This window comes from Rousettus aegyptiacus, unplaced genomic scaffold, assembly GCF_014176215.1.
Source record: "Rousettus aegyptiacus isolate mRouAeg1 unplaced genomic scaffold, mRouAeg1.p scaffold_m13_p_14, whole genome shotgun sequence".
Taxonomy (NCBI): domain Eukaryota; kingdom Metazoa; phylum Chordata; class Mammalia; order Chiroptera; family Pteropodidae; genus Rousettus; species Rousettus aegyptiacus.
In genome coordinates, this window is record NW_023416289.1 from 8,885,110 (window position 1) to 8,904,136 (window position 19,027).

At 57.3% G+C, this 19,027-nt stretch overlaps 2 protein-coding genes across 6 annotated transcripts in view; one reads left to right on the plus strand and one right to left on the minus strand.

The window, feature by feature from the left end:
* The first annotated feature begins 398 nt into the window (after positions 1–398).
* Positions 399–5,377, plus strand: LDHD (lactate dehydrogenase D). Its single transcript, XM_016143831.2, has 11 exons — positions 399–533; positions 1,396–1,508; positions 1,739–1,880; positions 2,090–2,231; positions 2,347–2,506; positions 2,780–2,979; positions 3,074–3,202; positions 3,281–3,408; positions 4,012–4,102; positions 4,192–4,303; positions 4,395–5,377. Exons 1-11 carry the CDS (start codon positions 453–455, stop codon positions 4,558–4,560), a joined length of 1,464 nt encoding a protein of 487 aa, XP_015999317.2. The 5' UTR covers positions 399–452; the 3' UTR covers positions 4,561–5,377.
* A 727-nt stretch (positions 5,378–6,104) lies between these two features.
* ZNRF1 (zinc and ring finger 1) overlaps positions 6,105–19,027 on the minus strand; it is an 87,475-nt gene continuing 74,552 nt past the window's right edge. Inside the window, exons 3-5 of one of the 5 annotated variants that reach the window (XM_036231346.1) lie at positions 11,876–11,981; positions 10,191–10,282; positions 6,105–7,873 (exon numbers count right to left, since the gene is read on the minus strand). In XM_036231346.1, the coding sequence (XP_036087239.1) occupies positions 10,225–10,282; positions 11,876–11,981 (164 nt within the window). In that variant the 3' untranslated portion in view covers positions 6,105–7,873; positions 10,191–10,224. Of the gene's footprint in view, positions 7,906–7,984; positions 8,676–8,724; positions 9,661–10,190; positions 10,283–11,875; positions 11,982–19,027 lie in introns of those variants that run through there. The other 4 variants (XM_036231345.1, XM_016143854.2, XM_016143845.2 and 1 more) reach the window with 4 other exon arrangements.

Here is a 19,027-nt window from a genome sequence, read left to right on the forward strand (position 1 = left end):
TGCCCTGCCCCATCCCATCCTCTGCACTTTGCAACCTCACGGGCCTGATCTAGCCCTACCCTGTGACACTGGACCTGAGACTTGCAGGGTGAGAAGGACAAGAATGTGTGTCTGGGCCTGAGCCTGGCTGGAGCTAGGTGTTCATGGGAAGGGAAAGCGAAGCTGGAGCTCTGAGGCCAAAGTGGAGTTGGGAAGGAAGTGGGGTAGCCGGAGAGGTCAACGGGGACTGGCGGGACCCTGACGGCCACGGCAAGGAGTCTGCCTGCGTTTGAAGCACAGCTCGGAGCCTCCAGGATAAGTCTGGAGCCTGGCCTGACTCAGCAAGCTCTGCCAGGACCTTACGCCTGTCACTTTAATCAAGGTCCACCCACTTCACCCTCAGCACAGCCAATAGGCTGGTGGTGCAGACACCCAACTCAGGGACCCACAACCCTCTGGGCCATTGCTGAGGTATGGCCGGTCTGTTCCGGGCAGCAGCGGCAGCAGCCTGGGGGCAGTTCCCCTGGAGGGGTTACTGTTCCAGGGGAGCACAGGTAGGCAGGGGAATCCTCCTGGAGGGTCCCCACCCCCACCCCCATGCCCAGTTCCCACCAGGCTCTGTGCTTTCCCAGCATTGTTTGACCTTGAATGGAGGTTCAGTGGGTTCACCCTATGTCAAGTGTGGGCATTGAGTAAAATGGGCTGAGGCCTCCAATCAAAACTGCCACAAGTGGGGCTTGGAGGTATCAAATGAAAGGTTCGTGGGCACCCTTTTGGGGGTCCCAAACAAACACATACACTTCTTTCAAAAGAATGTCAGGGAGGCAAGGACCCGAGTTCTAGGCCAGGCTCTGTCCTTGACTTGCTGGCCTGCATTCCCTATCTGTAAAATGGGAAGAGGCCCCCAGAAGGGCTCCAAGAGTCCTATGAGCCTCCAGCCATGGCAGAGTGGGTGTGATGGGCTATGGGACTTGTGTCTTCCAGTCCTTTCTCTATCCCATTCCTACCTTGGTGTGCCCGTGGCAGTGCCTGGCTGGCCTTGGAGAAGGGACAGAGATGAGTAACATTTCCAAGCCAGTGAGGCAGACTGCTTTACAGAACCCCGCTGATGCCCCTTTCTGTAGAGTGGATCTTGTTCTTATTTTTACCCAGGTGGCAGCTTTTCTGAACTGAAACGTTGGCCCCGGCAATTCTGTTTGGGAAGGAGCACGCCTGTAGAGTGGATTTGCTGCTGGTGGGCCCACTGGCAAGGCTGGCTCCCCTGGCTCGTGGGGGTGGCGTCAGTGGTGGAGTGGGTGAGGCCAGAGGTGCTGGCAGCCCCTCTCCACTTCCAGCGCCACCCCGCCTGCCACAGGGGCAGTTCTGTGGCCCCTGGGGGTCTGCGAGTGACCCTGGCAACATGTTTCTTCCCTGCAGGGCAAACTCAGCAAGGACTTCGTGGAGGCTCTGAAGGCAGTTGTGGGGTGCCCCCACGTGTCTACTGCTGCTGCGGTCCTCGAGCAACATGGGCATGATGAATCGATGTACAGGTGTGTGTGTGTGGGGGGGGTCCCCTCCTCCGTCAGAGCTCCTGGCTGAGAGCCAGTGTTCTGGGTTGGCTTCTTTTTCACCCATCTGTTTTGGGGTGCTCTGGCACCCTCTCTGCCTTACCCCTCTCCCACTGTACAGCCTCAGGCCCTGCAATATCTTGGTGACCCTTGAAATGTAACCAGGACCAGAGGTTCCCACACCCCCTAAACTGTGGAGGTTCTGGTTCTAGGTGTTGCCCTCCGGATGCCGTGGTGTGGCCCCAGAATGTGGAGCAGGTCAGCCAGCTGGCAGCTCTGTGTCACCGGGAAGGTGTGCCCATCATTCCGTTTGGCACGGGCACTGGGATTGAGGGCGGAGTCTGTGCTGTGCAGGTATGGCGGCCCCTCCCCAGCCAGGCTCTGGTCCCATCACACTTGTCACATTTGTGGTGCTCCCTCCAACATGCACAGCTCGGTCGCCCAGGCCCAATCCTCCTCACCTGCCATCCCACGGCTCTGGTCTGGCTGCGGGGAGGTCAGCTTCAAGGCGGGGTCTTGGGGTGTGGCCTGGCAGGAGTTCTGCTTGGTACCTCTCCTGCCAGGGTGGTGTCTGCATCAACCTGACTCACATGGACCGGATCCTGGAGCTGAATACAGGAGACTTCTCTGTGGTGGTGGAACCTGGCGTGACCCGCAAAATGCTCAACACCCACCTGCGGGACACTGGCCTCTGGTTTCCTGTGGGTAGGCTGGGACTTGCACGCCTTCTCTTGGGGCTCTCAGGCCTCCCTAGAGGCAGGGCTATTTCTGGGGCACCGCTGCTCCGGGTACCTGCCCCAAGCTGCTCTCTGCCCTCCAGACCCAGGTGCAGACGCCTCTCTCTGTGGCATGGCAGCCACTGGGGCTTCGGGCACCACCACCGTCCGCTACGGAACCATGAGAGAAAATGTGCTGAACCTGGAGGTGGTGCTGCCCGATGGGCAGCTGCTCCACACCGCGGGCCCGGGCCGTCATTTCCGGTGAGTATCCTCTCCTCACGAGACGGGGGCCTCCTGCATGGGCGCCGGGGTTTGCTCTTCTTGCACAAGGCCAACCTGGGGCCGTGCCGGGGAAGAGCTGCCTTGACAGCAGACTGCCTGGGCCGATGGGGCCAGCCCAGACCTCGGGCTTAGCACCCCACCTGGCAGGGGCTCGGGGGACAGTGCCCCAGCTTCCAGCTCCAGGCTTCTGGCCAGAAGTCCATTGTCATGTGACCTGGGCACTCACCTACCTTGTGTGTCTCCGGGGCCCAGGAAGAGTGCAGCTGGCTACAACCTGACCGGGCTCTTTGTGGGATCCGAGGGGACACTGGGCCTCATCACAGCCACCACCCTGCGCCTGCACTCTGTCCCTGAGGCCATCGCGGCCGCTACCTGTGTGTTCCCCAGTGTCCAGGCGGCCGTGGACAGCACCATACACATGCTCCAGGCTGCAGTGCCTGTGGCCCGCATTGGTAAGCTGGGGACTGGACATTCCGAATGGGCTCCCTGGAAGAGGTCCTTTCCGAAGACCAGGCCTCACCTCACTTACACTCTCCTTGGTCCCAGAGTTCCTGGATGAGATAACGATAGATGCCTGCAACAGGTACAGCAACACGAACCTCACTGTGGCGCCCACACTCTTCCTCGAGTTCCATGGCTCCGAGCAGGCGCTGGGAGAGCAGTCGCAGCGGGCAGGTGTGCTGGGGTGCCAGAGGACAGGGGGGCGCCGGCTGCCCATTTTATGGTCTGGTGTTAATCCTCTACTGCCCACAGAGGAGATCGTCCGGTGTAATGGAGGCTCCCACTTCTCCTGGAGCAAGCAACAGGAGCAGCGCAGCCAGCTCTGGGCCGCTCGGCACAACGCCTTGTACGCAGTCCTGGCCCTCCGGCCGGGCTGTAAGGTGAGCCGGGGTGCGGGGAGGTGGGATCCAGGGCTCAGCCTACGGATCCTTTGCTTAGCCCACTACCCTAGTGTTCAGAGCAGCAGGCGGAGGCCCACATTATTCAGCACCGGCCCCGCTCAGCTCTTTCTGACACTGTCTACGGGGAAAGCAGGGTCATCTGCTGGGAGGGAGCCCCTGCTGGGAGCCAGGCGAGAGCACAGGGGCCCTGGGGCAGGCCCAGCACTGTGCTCTTAGCTCTTGGCTGTTGTGACCACGGGCATCCTGGAGAGAGGGATGATGAAGTGGAAGGTGTTAGCCAGCAGGACGGGGAGAGTTTGGGCTCCAGCAGCTCATGCAAAGGCTCAGTGGTGTGGTACTGGGGGACCCATGAAGGTGGGGTACAAAAGGAGAGCTGTGGAAGCCTCTGCTGGCAGCACCTGGAGAACACACCCTAGCCATCATCGTGTCGTACAGAGGAAACTGAGGCCTAGAGAAGAGCAGGCACGTCCATGTGTGTGAGGTCCAGCCTCTCCAGACCTGTCCTTGATCTTGACTGCAGTGACCCCTTCCCTCTGGGCAGGTGGGTAGGGATAAACCTCACCGGCCTGCCCCTTGTCACAGGGCTGTATCACTGATGTTTGTGTGCCCATCTCCCGGCTGCCAGAGATCCTAGTGCAGGTCAAGGAGGACATGAAGGCCTCGGGGATCACAGGTTCTGCCTGCCCACTGCTGGGGCGTGGGAGGGGAGGACAGGGTGCAGGGCTGGGCTGAGGGCTACGGCTCTGTTCTTTGGGCCCCCAGGATCCGTCTTTGGACACGTGGGCGATGGCAACTTCCATTGCATCCTGCTGGTGGACCCAGAAGACACGGAGGAGCTCTGCAGGATTGAGGCCTTTGTCTACCAGCTGGGCCGGCAAGAACACAGCCGTGGCCAGGGAGGAGGGGGGAGGAGCCGAAGCGTGTGGGAGAGCACCCCGCTGAGAATCTTTTCCTCTCTCTCCCAGGCGGGCACTGGCACTCCATGGGACCTGCACTGGGGAACACGGCATTGGGCTGGGCAAGCGACGACTGCTGCAGGAGGAAGTGGGACCCGTGGGCATAGAGACCATGCGAAAGCTCAAGGCCACACTGGACCCCCGAGGCCTCATGAACCCAGGCAAAGTGCTGTGAGGGACTCTGAGCACTTGACCTACAAGCCCCTAGACGATGAAACCTCCTGTTCTGGAATCTTTCGTCATGATAAAGAAGAGCTTTGCCTTTCCCTCTTATCTGGAGCCAAAGGAGAGAAGCTTGGATGCCTGGCTTCTCCCTGGCCCTCTTACTGTCCTCAGGAGCCTTTGGTCCAGCAACCGACTCATTCCTGGTGAAGCTGCTTCCTCTCTGCTCTTATGAGTCCTGTCCTGGCTGGGAGAGGCAGTGTGGGCCACCCCCCCCCCCCCACCCAAATAAGATGATTCCCCTCCATCCAGGACACTCCATTGCTGGGGGGCTGGGACGAAGCCTGGGGAATTCACTACCCTTAGCCATACTGTCTGCCTGGTAACAGGAATACTCCTTTCTTGGTGTGGAAGGGACCTTGATAATTCTCCTCGGGGTCCCCCAAATAAACCTGAACGCCACTTGTGGCTATCTGGAGATGAGCAGACAGTACTTGTGAACAGCTTCCCATGCCACCCCCCACCCCGCGTTCTCTGCCCTTTGGCCAGTGACGCCTTCATCCCTCATTCCAGACCTGTCCTCCGACTCGTGCAGCCTGGGGAGGGGATGGTGCTCAGGCTACAGATGAGGGTCATTTTCAGGGACCCAAGTCCCTGTCCTGACTGCTTCACCTGTGAGAACCCTAGGACCTGAGGACTTGCCCGTGGCCAACAGCACTCACGACAGAATCCCCCACTGAACCCCAAACAGTTCTTAGAACACTCTGAACATGTTCTTTAAGCAGCTGCTACCAATCTCTAGAAATAGAAATGAAGTTATTCTCCCTGCACCACGCCTCTCCATGGTGTGATGTATTACACTCCCAGCTTTTTGGCCGTCAAAGTCAGCATCTGTCCACCGGGGATCATGCCCCTGCCTTGGGATATGAGTTATTCCCACCTAAGCCCACTAGAGGGCACTTGCCACCATAAATTCAGACACCACAGCCATCTGCTAGAGCAGTGGCCCAGGACGCGCCTCTGCCAGGGCTACAGCTCAGTCCTGGACTCCTGGGGTCAGGGAGGGGCCTAGCGTCCTGCAAGCCAATCTCTAAACTCTCCCAGAAGCCTACTGTGTGGGTCCATCTCCCTCTCCCTGGCCCTGGCCCCTAAGGAAAGGTGCTGGCCAGCCATTCAGGGACACCCTCCATCCCGCTTCTCCCAAGCCACCTCTGAACCTTTCCTAGCCTCCATCTCTTCGCCGCTCCCCATCAGCTGCTCAGGCCCTGGGTAGCAGCTGCCCTCTGTGACTCCTCAGTCTCCTTGGTTCCTGGAACCCTTCCTCTGTGACAATACTGGGCTAAGCCCAGAATTTGCTCCTTGTGACTTTTGTCCCCTGCCTGTCTTGGCTGAAAGTAGTAGCTGTGCAAACCACCCCATCCATGTCAGCCTCACACATTCCATGGACACACAGCTCACGAGACCCCTCCGCCCAGGGGCAGGTGTTTCCCCTGTCGGGCAGGGCTCTGTTCTGATGTGGCTCCCACTGCCTAGCCACTAGTAGGTGCTCAGCAAATGACCATTTCCCCACAGATTTTTATTAAGAAAAAGTCCAAACATACAGAAGAGTTGGAAAAACAAGCATACTGTTCACAGACCAGCCACTGAAGATCCAACAAGAAATATTTTTGTATTTGTTGTATGTGTGCATTTTGGAAAAACCATTTGGAACTGAGTTACACATTTGACATTATTCATCTATATAATTCAGTATCTGTCTCACAAGAATAAGGACATTATCCTAAAGACCTCAACATCACTAAATGCTACTAGATAATAATAGTGAGATGCTCTCTGGGTCCAGGAAGCTCCAGAAGTGTGCTGGTACTCCGTAGAGGGACTGGACGGAACCTACCCCCCAACTCCCGCCAACACCTCCCCTGAGACCTTGGAGAGTTGTCTGATGGAGGACAACAGATGCCCCTGGAAAGCCCAGATACCCTCGTCCCACCCCCGCACCAGAAGCTGGCATCTGGGTCTGAACTGGGAGGAAACGGTATCCAGCAGAGGGCTGCAGTGTGCCCTCAGAGAGCTGAAGTCACTGGGGGCAGGGAGCAGGGTAAGCACCAGCTCCAGGAGCCTGGAATAGCATCCAGCGTGGGCTCGGGGTCTGCCCCACCTGGCTCACCACTCAGCTCACTCAGGATGCTGCCAAGGCCACCAGGCCTGAGCAACTGAGGTGGGCACACAGGTCTCCACCTGCAGGCCCAGGGGTCAGGCAAGGAGATCTTCAGGGCCGGCCTTGCTGAAGGAATTAAATATAGAACAGGGAGACACAGTTGCCAGGCAGGAGCAGGCGGTGCTGTGAATAGAATGGTGCTCTTTGCAGTGACAAAGCCACTAGGGAGCCTGATGTGCATGTGCCCGGGCTTCTGGGCAGACTCTGACCCTCGTGGTGACCTCTGAACTGCGTCAGTCTCCACTTCGCATGCGAGGAAATCTGGAGTTTCGTTGAATGAAGCCATTTCAAGATCATTCTGACAAGAGGTGGAGGAGCCGCTTGCACATAGTTTAGAGCCTGTGTCCTGGTGATCATCAGTCCCCGGGGTCTCCACTTCGGGCAGGTCTGACGCGAAGACTCAGCTCCCATGCGCCCAGGGGCCTGCAATGCCCTTGCACAGTACGTGCTGCAGGAACCATCTGATGGAGGATGGCTGCGGGGCAGGGCCTGGAGGGGTTGCAGTCCACAGAGGCGACGGCACGCAAGAGGCCCGAGAAGGGCAGAGCAGAGAGGGCGAGGAGCCATCTCCCTCCACAGCTTTCCTCCACAGGCTCTGCAGGAGGCCCTGGAATGCTGCTCTGGGAGCCCGTCTGGCACAGGGACAGAGGCCAGGCGTGCACTGCTACCCCCTGCCCCGAGCTTCTTACCCAGGCCAAGATGGGCCAACATTTGTGAGCCTTGAGTGGCTGGTCCTAGTTCAAGGCTCTGAGCTGGCTTAGCCCCAAACCACGGCCTGTTTCTGGGCCTCAGTGAAGCATGCCCGTGAGTCAGCACTGAGGCCCAGACTGAGGAACAGGCAGGGCAGGACATGGGATGGGGAGCAGAGGGCTAGGGGCGGGGGAGAAGGGGCGGTGCTGGGCCAGCGCCTGGAAGAAGCGGCCTCCTTGTAGTCTCCAATGGCTGTGAGATCTCTGCTCCTGCAGATCTCGCAGGAGCATCATCACAGCCACTCCACAGGTGATGGCAGACGTTCCATGAATCTTGAGGGTTAGTACACAGTGGGAGTTGGCCTGACCTGCCACATCCTCTGTACCCAGGCACGACTGCTCCGAGAACCACATCACACCTGCAACCCCAAGGAGTGGCCCTGAAGGAAGGCTGAGGAGGGAGGGGAGGGAGTGAGGGGACATGCCCTCAACCCCCATTTCCTGATCATGTAACATGTATTTCATTAAAATAAAGTCACACAGTGCATCTTTTATTAGACATTATTTTAATACCATATCAAAACATCTTGACTAATGAAGAAAGCTTTTCCCCCAGCTTCGAACATTTTTTTAAACATTTTATAGGTTTTTTTTTTTTTAATATTTTAATATATAAATACAGAAACCTATCTTGCATGGGCTGATGCCACGTGTGGCCGTTGATGGCTAAAATGTTCTCAAACGGAGTGCCTGAAAACAGGGGTAGCTGTACATGTTTCTTTAATAAGTCTTTTGTCTAAGTTTTCTGGGGGAAAAAAAAAAATCCACAAGGGTCTAAGAAAAATGTTCAGGCATTTTTGCAGGACACTTGTGATTGTTAAATCCTCTGAACTGACTAGAACCAGGAGGGCAGTGGGGAGAAGAAATGGGAACGGAGGGGAGAAGGTCTTCCATGGGTTGGTTGTTTCGATTTTTTTTTTCTTTTTGTTTTGGCAATGAAGTCAAGATCTCGGGGTCCCAAGGGGAGAAAAGTGCAAGACCAAGCCAGAAAAATGGACAGAGGCGACCGCAGCAGAGCGGTCGGTGACCGAGGGCCGGCAGGGCGCTGGGCACGGGAGGGCCGTGCCGGGGGCTCCGGTGCCGTCAGAATGGGTGCGGCGAGAACCTGGCTCTGCTCTCTTCTGTCACTGGGTGGGTTCTAGCTGGGCAGCAGACAGCAATCTGTAAACATCACGAGGGAAAACACCAGTCGACACTAGACTTTTTTTTTTTTATAATTTTTTTTTTTTTTTTTTTGTAAACACTTTAGAGACAGACCCACAATGCCTTTCAAAGGTGGAAAAAAAAAAAAAAAAGAAATGCCCTTTCCCTCCTGGGATGAGGGGTGAGGGGAAGGATGGCGGTCGATTCTTCTCTCGGACGTGTGGCTCATCCGATCGGGTGTCCTCAGGGAGGAAGGGAGAACCAGTGTCTGGAAGTCAGTGCAGTAGAACAGTGTGCCCTGTTCCCGCTGGTGTCCCCAACTCGGCTCGGCCTCAGTGTCTGAAGCCTCCTCCCAGGAACAGGGCTGGCTGTCCCCGTGTGGGCCACAGTGCGTAAGTCGTGCTCCGTAGGGCTGAGGCTGGGCCTGGGCGCCGGCGGTTCCGGTCCAGCCCCCGAGAGGGCAAACATCATGCCGGGAATTGGGACTCGCACGCCTCTCTCTCACCCTCGCGGTTTCTTCTCCCCACGTCCTCAGTTTTTGAGGTGAAGGTAAAAAGAGCAAATGTCCCTGATTTGTCTGCCATCATCAGTTGTTCTGGGAGTTTACTTGGAATAAATAAAATAAACCTAACAAAGAACAAGAGAAAACAAAAGACGAGAGAGAGAGAGAGAGAGAGAGAGAAAAGAAAAGAGGCCCTAAAACGTTTGGATGTGAAATGAAGTCAGGGTTTTGGCTTCTTTGGGGGTTTTGTCTGTTTGCCAGAACAAAACAAGGTGCCAGCCCAGATCTCAGAAGGGACAGGTAGGACGGGGACAAGAGAGGATGGTCAGCAGTAAAGCGGGGTGCTCTGAAGAAGTGGAGAGGTCAGACTGGAAGGCCCTCTGTGGGGACGTTAGTTGCACTGGCCTGCTGCGGGATCAGGGACCCGTGCAGTGGGGTGGGTGGGCTGCGTCCGGCCTGGAGGCCTCAGCTCCGTCTGGCAGCAGGGATGAGGGGGGTGGCCTGAGGCGGGAAGAACCAGCAGTGGAATGATCGCTGACAAGCCCTGCAGGGGACGACGCACCATCCCACAGACTGTCCTGTTTAATAAGTGTGATGCCCATACGGAAGTGGGGAGCGCGATTATCCCCCTGTCCCCAAAGCGGCGGAGACCCTGAGGGCTTGAGGACCTGCCCCAGCCTCTCCGCGCGCACGAGGCCGGCCGGGGTGCAAGCCCGGCATCCGGGTCGCGAGCTCGTGCTGCTTCTCCTGCCTGGCACGTTCCGAGGGGCTCTTCCTGAACCTCCTTCAGGGGCGTCCACCCCAGACGTCTAGATAGACTGGTCCTTCCCCAGCGATCAACTGTACTGAGCGGTGCTTCTTCGTGACCGTGCACGTTTGCATCTCTTGGCCTTCCCAGAATCATTCCCCCCCACAGGACCACTCACTGCCATGATGCTCCCCTCCCGGGGGTGTGTACGGACAACTCGGCCCCCACCCCCAGGCCCCGAGGCCCCGAGGCGACCTGACCCCAAGCCCCAAGCCCAGCTCACCTTTGAGAGGAATCGGCAAGCGAGCCCAGCAGGGTCAGTCCGCGGGGTGCTCTGGACAAGATCTGTTCACTTCGAACCACGAGTCTATGCAGCTGAGACGGGAGGCAGCAAGGGGAGACATGTGACCGCTGACCGGGCCGCGCCTTAGGGGACGTGCTCCGAGGGTCCGGCTTCAGAGCAGGGGTTTCCTAAATCTCGCCTGCGAGGACCCCAGGGGAACACAAGCGTGTCCCCAGATACCCACTTTCTGAGGGAGCGGGAAGGCAGAATGCCAAGGCTGATCTTAGCTTAGCCGGGGCAGCCAATCTGGCACGGTGGGTACAGGACTGGGGTGGATCTGGGTGCTGTAAAAAGGCGGGAATGTGGCCATGAGAGGGTCCAGGAGGATGGCAGCGGCTACTAGTGAGAAGGGGGGAGGAGGACGGTGCAGGGCAGCTCAGTGGCCATCCCTAACGCTTAAAGAGCCGGAGGCGGGAACAAGGACCTGGACGGCTGGCCATGACTCTAGCTCTTTTGACCCAGGAGAGCCCTCTCCTGGGTCAAAAGAGCAGCTTCGAGGCTCCCTCACTGGTGGGTGACATCCTAGGAGACCCTCAAGCTACACAGCCCAGATCGCTGTGGTCGGCAGCTAGCATCTAGCCCTTCCCAGAGAAAGGTGGCCTTCTGGCTTAAGGACGTTGCTAAGGAGAGCCAGACAGGAGGCTGACAATGAAACCTGGGTCTCTAGTGCTTACGGAAAGGACCATCTGAATCAGAGAGGGGACAGAGATCGCCCCAAGACATCCTTCTGATTTGTAAACCAACATCTGGGCATTTTCAAAGTCGGGAACCAGACATAATTTGCATGATTCTCCCCAGAGCCAAAGATTCCCTTCCTCTGGTTCTGGCTGGTGCCCTGCCAGGACACTGGCGAACTCTGTGCCGGACTCGGACCAAGCCCCCTTCCCCAGGCCAACCCTGAGCCTCCCCTCCATCAGCCACACCCGCGTGGCGGGCGCCATGGCTGCCCAGCGGTCCGTGGTTCCGTGAGCCAGGCTTTGCAAGAGCCTGGGTGTCAGGAAGGAGCTCTGGGGCTCGAGGTGCCTGGAGCAGGTGGCGGCCACAGGCGGGGTAGGGAGGTGTCTTCTTTCCAGTTGGAAACAAGAACGAGGCTCATGCCGGAGTCCAGGGACAGATCTCATCCCTGCTAATTATAGCAGCTTTCAGTGCTGTGGGCCCTCAGGTGGTGGCTGTTCCTGCCGCCTGGCCCTCTGGGAGAAGGGGCAGGGACGGGGCGGCAAGCACACTGCCCCATGCTGCCTCGCACAGGCGAGGGGCTTCACCCTGCTGAGCGGAGGGGCCCACGGGGGAAGATGAGGCCCGGGGAGGCAGAGGGAGAATCAGCCCTCCGAAGATGGGAATTTTTGGCTCTGTGGGAGCCTAAGCGCCTCCCACCCGTGGCGGCTCTAACAGGTCTCCCTAGCAGGTCCCGCCACCCAGGCAGTTCTACTCGGCCTTGAACTCGGCATGTCTGCGGGCCTCTGCCTCCACCGTGCTCAGAGTCCAAGGGTGGGTGGAGGGGTGGAGGGTGGGGGAGGTCGTTCAGCAACAAATAGCTAGCGAAGAGGGTCTGCCCTTGCCCCCCGCTGCCCGCAGGGAAGAGCCCTCTGGGATGCGGCTGAGCTGGCCCTGCCGCCGCCTCGTACCTTTTGTGATAAATGCACAGGCAGGGCAGCCTGGCTATCGTGTCCCCCTGAAGCAGCTCCTCCAGGCAGATCACACACTCACCCGCATCTTTAGTCAGCACGTCATCTGCAAAGGGGGGGACAGGGGAGAGTGGGAGACGGTCAGCCACCGGCCGACAGGCGGCGGAGAACAGGCGTGGGCCTAGAACTGGCCGGGGCTGCTCAGGTCACCCGCCGTGTGCAAGGTGTGTGAGTGACACAGAAACCCAAGGTGGACCTGGACCTAACGACCCTCGCCACGGAGACAAGACATGCACACCACACGTTTGTCCTCTGAAGATGAAACGGAATTAATCACCAAATAAGTGACCTGGAGCATGGAGAGAGCTTGGAGAGGGGCAGACCTGCAGCGGAGGCAGCATGAGGCGAGACGTTTCCCTAAACAGACCTTTCCCCTAAACATACATGTAGACCAGGTGCAGACTCCTGGTCTGGAAGAATATGGCGATGGGGACAGTGGTACGAGGCGCGGACGGATGGAAGAAACAGGCGCTCCAGCAAACACCCGCAGTGCACATCCACGGCAGCAACGTTCACATGAGCCAGAAGGTGAAAACAACCCAAATGACCACCACCTCACGGATGAGCGAAAGGCGGCTGGCTTACCCATACAATGGAATATTACTCAGCCATGAAAAGGAATGAAAAACTCACCCATGCCACAATGTTGGATGAACCTCAAAAACACTACACTAAGTGAAAGAAGCCAGACACGAAAGGCCGCCCATCGCTCTGCTCCATTGTATGAAATGTCCAGAATGGGCGAATTCATAGGGGCCAAGGGCAGGAGGGAAGGGGGCGGGGCGGGCCTGTTTAATGGGTACAGAGTGTTCTTTTTTTTGTGGTAGGCACACTTGGCATGAGATCTGCCCTCTTCGCAGGCTTGTAAGTGTGCAGCACGGTGCCGACAACCTCGAGGCACAACAGTGCTCTGCCTCCAGAACTCGCTCACCTTGCGTAAGGGCAACTTCGTGCCCATTGAACGGTGAACCCCCACTTCCCTCTCTCTGCTCAGCCTCTGGCAACCACCATTCCGTCCCCTGGTTCTGTCTCGAATATCACGTGTCAGTGGAATCCTGCAAGAGGGTTTCTTTTGGGGGGACGAAAATGTTCGTAACGAGACAGACGACGGTGGGTTATACAACACTGTGAGTGTTCGCAATGCTACAACTCGATTTTTTAAAAAGGGAAAAAAAAAAGGCCCTACACTCCCACGTAAAGACAAAACAAACGAACAAAAACAGCAGGACAAACGGGAGGAAGCTACCGCACACCATGTGCCCCTGCAAGGCTGAGGCCAGAAAAGCCGAGGGCGAGAGGGAACGCCCACGGCCGGGTCGGCAGCCTTCATAACCAGTCTCCCACATCCTGGGCACTGGTGACTCAGTGAATAAGCCACGAACTCAGGATTCAAGTAGCGCGGAGTCTAGCGGGAGAGGCCGAACAAGAAAATGGAAATGAAGAGCACGAGAATTCCTAGGAAGTCTCATGATGCGCACAGGCCCAGGGGTGAGAGGTACGAAAGAGGCCTGCTGGGGTGGGGACCGTTCAGAAAAGGATTAGTCCAGGCAAAGGGGTCGGTATTTGTGCACAGGGGAACTACAGAAGCTTGCTGTGGCAGGTGCAGCGAGACTCCTGGGGCCATAGGGCAGGGGCGGTGGCAGGAAAGGAGATGACACCAGACTCACGCCCTGCCGTGGGGTCTGGGCTTCGCCTGTTCACTGGGAGGCACTGGAGACGCGCTCCGATCACACCTGGTCTCTGGAAACTGGCTGGAGGAGGAACTGAACGAACCCAAGGTGGGAGCCCGAGATGGGAGCCCGTTCTGGAGGCCAGTGTGGCAGGGCAGCGCAGGGTGGAACTCCAAGCCGACACCAGCCGTGGGGGGATGGAGGTGAGAAACGGCGCGCTAACGAGGCGAGCTAGGCAAATGGGGGGCGCTTGTCACTGAGAGGGGGGGCCCAGGTGGAGAAGGACCAGGCATCTCCACCTGCGGCATGCTAACGGAAACCTCCAGGGGTCTGTTCAGGTCTAGGTCTGGGGTTCAGAAGAGAGAGGTGGGCAAGAGGTCATAGATGTCGGGGAGAGAGATTGGTGGGCAGAGAGTTTAGACTGAAATCCAAAGAAGGCAGAATACGAACCCAGGTCAACCTTGATGTCTGAAAGGCAGGTGAAAGAGGTGAAGTAAGCAAAAGGTTACCCGGAAGTTCTCAAAACCACAGGAGAAATGCCAAGAGAGCAGAATTATGGATGTGAGGGAGCGCTTGGAACAGGATCAAGCCCCCACCACTAAAAGATTTTAATTGTTTGTGAACATTGCCCACGATACATATTTGAGGTGTGTGTGTGTGTGTGTGTGTGTGTGTGTGTGTGTGTGTGTTCACTTGAGCCTCACAATCTTAGGAGCCAGGCAGGGCACCCAGTGTTGCTTCAACTTTACAAATGAGGATGCTGAAGCCAGGGCTCAGACATCTTTCCCAAGTCAGAGGGCTCGTGAACGGCAGTGAGCCTGGACCCTTTGCTTGGCTCCCTCCTCCAATACTGTTTCTCTGTGCCCTCTGATTACTCGGGTCGAAAAGGAAATATCTGGGGCCCATGAAATGGGGATTCTTCATGGCCGCGAAGGGTCTGGTGACTCAGAGTCCCCCACCAGGAACCCTGAGGAAAAAACCTAATACAGGAACAATCCAATACTTCAGTCCTAGGGCACGTGGGCTGCGGGAGAAGTCACATGAGCTGCGGGAGAAGTCACTCTCGCCCGCCTGGCCACGTGGGCGACCTGTGGTCATTTTCTGTTAAGACACGGCTAACCCAAAGGCCCATCTGAATAGAGGGAATGAGGAGAAAATGCAGGTGGCATGTGATCAGCCTGCCACTGGAGTGTAACCTCAGACTTCAAATGCGGCAAGTGGCAGATCAGTAAAAGGGTTATCCTCTCTCTCTCTTTTTTAAAGCATTAAAATACCACACGTATTTCAATCATTGTGTGTATGCGCATGTTTACGTCAGCACGGATAAAAGTCTGGAAAGATACACACACTTTAGAAGTGCGGAGGAAAGAAGAGTTAGAACCTCCAATGAAGATGGGAGGGAAAGGGGAGTCCAGCTTCGGGAAGGCACGGTCACCCTGCAGACAGTCTGGGGCATTCATTTCCCACACCTTCGCCTCAGACGTCTCGCCGATGACGTGAGGGCGGGCACAGCCTTTGGTCTCCTGGCACGTGCCTCTCCGCACACCTGTGGCTTCCTCGGGAGCACCACGTCACTGAGGCTGAATCAGCGTCCCCTCTGCGTCCTCCCCTGCAGACTGGACTCGACCCTCCTCTTTTCTCACTGGATGCCACCAGGGGAAGGGAGACGGACGGGGGAGGCGCAAGGACAGTTTGCTTATCCTGCTGTGCATTCAAGGACTCGGGCTCGAGCGCCTGAAGGTTAACCACCATCTTTCGTTACGAAGGATCGATTGCCACCACACGGCACTTTACGAAGCACTTTCCTGCGCGGTGCGGTGCTGCGCCTCACCAGCCGGCCTGGGTCGGCAGCACTGGAGGGAAGAACTAGACCGCGCGGCTGCCTGGCAAACTGGCACGCAGCAGGGAGCACATTTCACTGGGACCAAGGGTCCTGGCTGCATAAGGCTGCCTGCAGGTCCCTGGGCCGGGGCCTGACACCCGACCGCAGGGGGAAGTCGGCAGTGCCAGACACCCAGCGCCGTGCGCAGGGAGCAGCGTTCTTCCCAGGGAAGACAGATGGAGCACAGATCCAGGAACATGCCTGTGTGGGTTGAGTAAAACTTCCTGTCCCAGTCCCTGGGGCCCTGGAAATCGGCAGTCCCCAGATGTCCCTGGGAGCCCAACAGTGAGTAGAAATGACTGAAGCTGAGGCTTGGGCATCAACCATTTCCTGTAAGACTTCCACACTCTTCGGCCGAGGATGCTGGGCCTGGCACACGTTGAGACCACACTGCAGATGTATTCAAAGGCCCCCTGGCATCCCCAGGTCCCCAGTGGAGGGGGCTCAACCATACAGGAACGAAGTCGTGCCAAGTACCATTCTCTGTCTAACAAACCGCTGCCAAGCACCCTGAAACCCTGTGCAAGGTCAATGTCACCGCCCAAGGGGGAGTTTGAAAGTGGCCTTGCCGGGGGTGGTACAAAATGATGCCAGTGCCTGTCCCTCCAACCAGACCAGGAAACCAAACCTGAGTGGCGGGAGAAGCTCTCTAGGGCCGACATGGGAGGTGTGTCGCCTGTGATGGGGCTAGCGGTGGGGGATGGTGGGAGACCCCCACCCCCTCCCCCAGACCCAGGCCAACACCTCTGACAGCTGCTGTTTGTCTGTCACAGAAAAGGGATCTGGGAAGAGAGAAAGGAGCCCTTGCGTGTTCGGGGATAGTTACATGCCAGAACTTCGCAGACGCATCTGAATGAATCCTAGAGGCCTGGGGCGGGGTGGGGGGGCGTCTGTACCAATTCGTGCGGCTGCGAAGTGGTGGAGGCTCCCAGGCCCACTTCCTTCCACGCTGCCCGTTTGCCTCCCTTCCCTACAAGAGCAGGCGACAGGGTCTCTTCCCTTGGGGCTGGAAAACGCCAGCCATCGCATAGACGGCTTCGGATCTTCCTTTTAGTGACCGTGTGTGCGCGGCGCCCAAGAAGGGCGGAGGAGCCTAGGTGCTTAGCATGGACGGATCAGGGCACTGCAGCCCTCCGGATGCCACTGTGGGGCTTCATTTGACCCTCCCCGAGGGACCCCCAGGGCTGCTGCTGGCAAGGAGGTGGCGGGGAACCCAAACAGCGACAGACACATGTCTGCCAGCACCCAGGAGGGAAGGCTGATGTGCAGCTCGCAGCCGGCAGCTGAGCGCAGGACGGTCCTTAACAGGCTCCCCTCGTGCTGGCGGCAGCCAGGGCCCTGGTGGGAAGGAAGGTGGGAGCCGGAAGGAGAACCCCCAGGAATGACGCAGACACAGGCTCCGCCCCCTAGCCTCATTTCCAGCCTAGGTGTGGCAGCGCCTGGTCTTGCTGCCTCTCTGCAGGCACAGAGCTGTGTGCCCAGTCCCCCGGGGGACAGCAAGGGGTAGCGCCACCAAGGCCAAGACTTGCCAGCTCCCACCTGGGAAACCTCCAGGCAAAGGGGAGCTTTTGAGCAGAGAGTTCCCCTACCAGCAGTGGCATCTTCACCCCAACACCCTCAAACTGTGAGGCGTGATCCAATTCTTTTGGCCAGGTGGGCTGCAATGATGACAGCCCAGAGAGGTGAGCCGCTAGATCTCAGGCCCAGAGGGCTTCCATTTACAGAAGCGCTCCACAGCAACCCCCTCGGTCCCCTCCGCCAGCCACCCTCCCTCCGAGACACTCTTCATTCAACCAGCAGCCTGGCCAGCCGGCCAGCAGCTGCCGGAAGCGGCCCCCTTCCCGTCCTCCTGGGTAGGAACGCCGGGACAGACTCCTCTGCAGCCAGACACAGCCAGACTCAGCCACCTCGATGGCACCTAACAGCAGCTCCTGGCGGCGCCCTGCTGGGCTGGGCAAACTCCTAGGCCAGGACCTGGCTTCCCCAGGCTGAGGAAAAGGCATTTCCATCTCAAATACAGGGTCCCAGCAGAGACACAGGCCAGACAAGCACCATTTACTCAGGTCCACTAACTCAGCTCGAGGTAGACTAACAGAAACCATGCCTGCTTTTGGGAGAGCCAGATTCCCTCTCCTTTAAAGAAACCTTATGTGACATTTGGCATTTCAAGAGCCCTGAGATTGGGGGGCAACAACAACCTTTAGCAGAGAGGAGAGGAGGGTAGTCAGGACCTAAGAAGCCGGGCATGGGTCTGGGCCCCCAAAGAAAGCTGAGGGGAGAAAGTCTTCTGAAGCTGCCTTGACAGTCACCACATGTTCCTAATACTGTGAGCAAAGGAACCGGCCACAAGCCAGAATCTCCCAGGGCCAAGGACCACTGGCTGGTCCTGGAACGAGACCCCCCAACCCCATGCTTCCAATGGACAATCGATCACCTGTCATGCCCCCTTCCCCGCAGTGTATGACTCTCTTCTATTCGTGGCAAAACCGGGGCCCCCACCTCGAGGCCCACTCTGCTAGCTGAGCAATTTGTTGGTTAAAACTTGGGTACGTATTGTTGAGGGCACGTTCTCCCAGCCTCAGAACCACAGACAGATAGATGTTGGAAAGGGAGAGAAATTAAAAGGCCCCTTCAAGCTGGCCGCTTTTACCCACACGCATGGGCCCTAAGAGTCCTGGGCTCTGAGCCGCCCTGGAAGCAAAGGAAGGAGGTGCCCTCCCTGCCCCCTGAGAGCAGGGGCCAGCGCCTGCCCGGGGAGCACAGGTTACCACTCTTCACATTTCTCCTGGGCACTGGGCGAACCAGTTGAACTAGTCTTGCCTTTCCTAAATTTTTTTTTTTTTTTTCAATCTGGCAGGCGGCTACTGGAGGCCTTCCAACCCACAGCTCAGGCCAACCCTCATAATAAGAAAAATACTACTTTCTATCTGCCTCATTTAGGAGGTTTTTACTTTTTTCCCTTTGGTGGTTAACTAAATTTCATCTTATATAACCGCTGTGTTTTCTAAAAAACTTCCCAACTGGTGCCAGCAACTGGAGAAAGTTTGTGTATGTGTAGATGGGAAATCTCCCAGGGAGTGACCAGGAGTTCTAGTGAATTCTCCTAAGAAAGGAGCACTTCTTTCTCTATCCACTAGGCCAGCCTCACCCGGCCCCCTTTCCAGAAAGATATGAGAGCTCTGTATTTATTTCACAGACTCTTTAAGATCTCCTCACATTACTACTATTATCTCTTTTATAAGAAAAGGTAAAGTGAAGTTGAGAGGTTGGGATGATGAGAAATCAGGGGTAGGATATGCTACTGGCAAAACCAAAATAAATACCTAGAGATCCCAACTGGGGGCTTTGGCCTATGGACCCCGAAAGGCCTGGGCTTGATCTGAACTAGACCAGGCCCAAGACCAGCTCCGGAGACTGAAACTCCACATACCAACCCCAGGTGGCTAACGCCTTCTTACCTGGAAGGGTTTGAAGTCTTCAGAAAAGACAAAGACGATACGAGGAGTCCAGCCTTGAAGGCCTTTTTCACAATAGGGAACG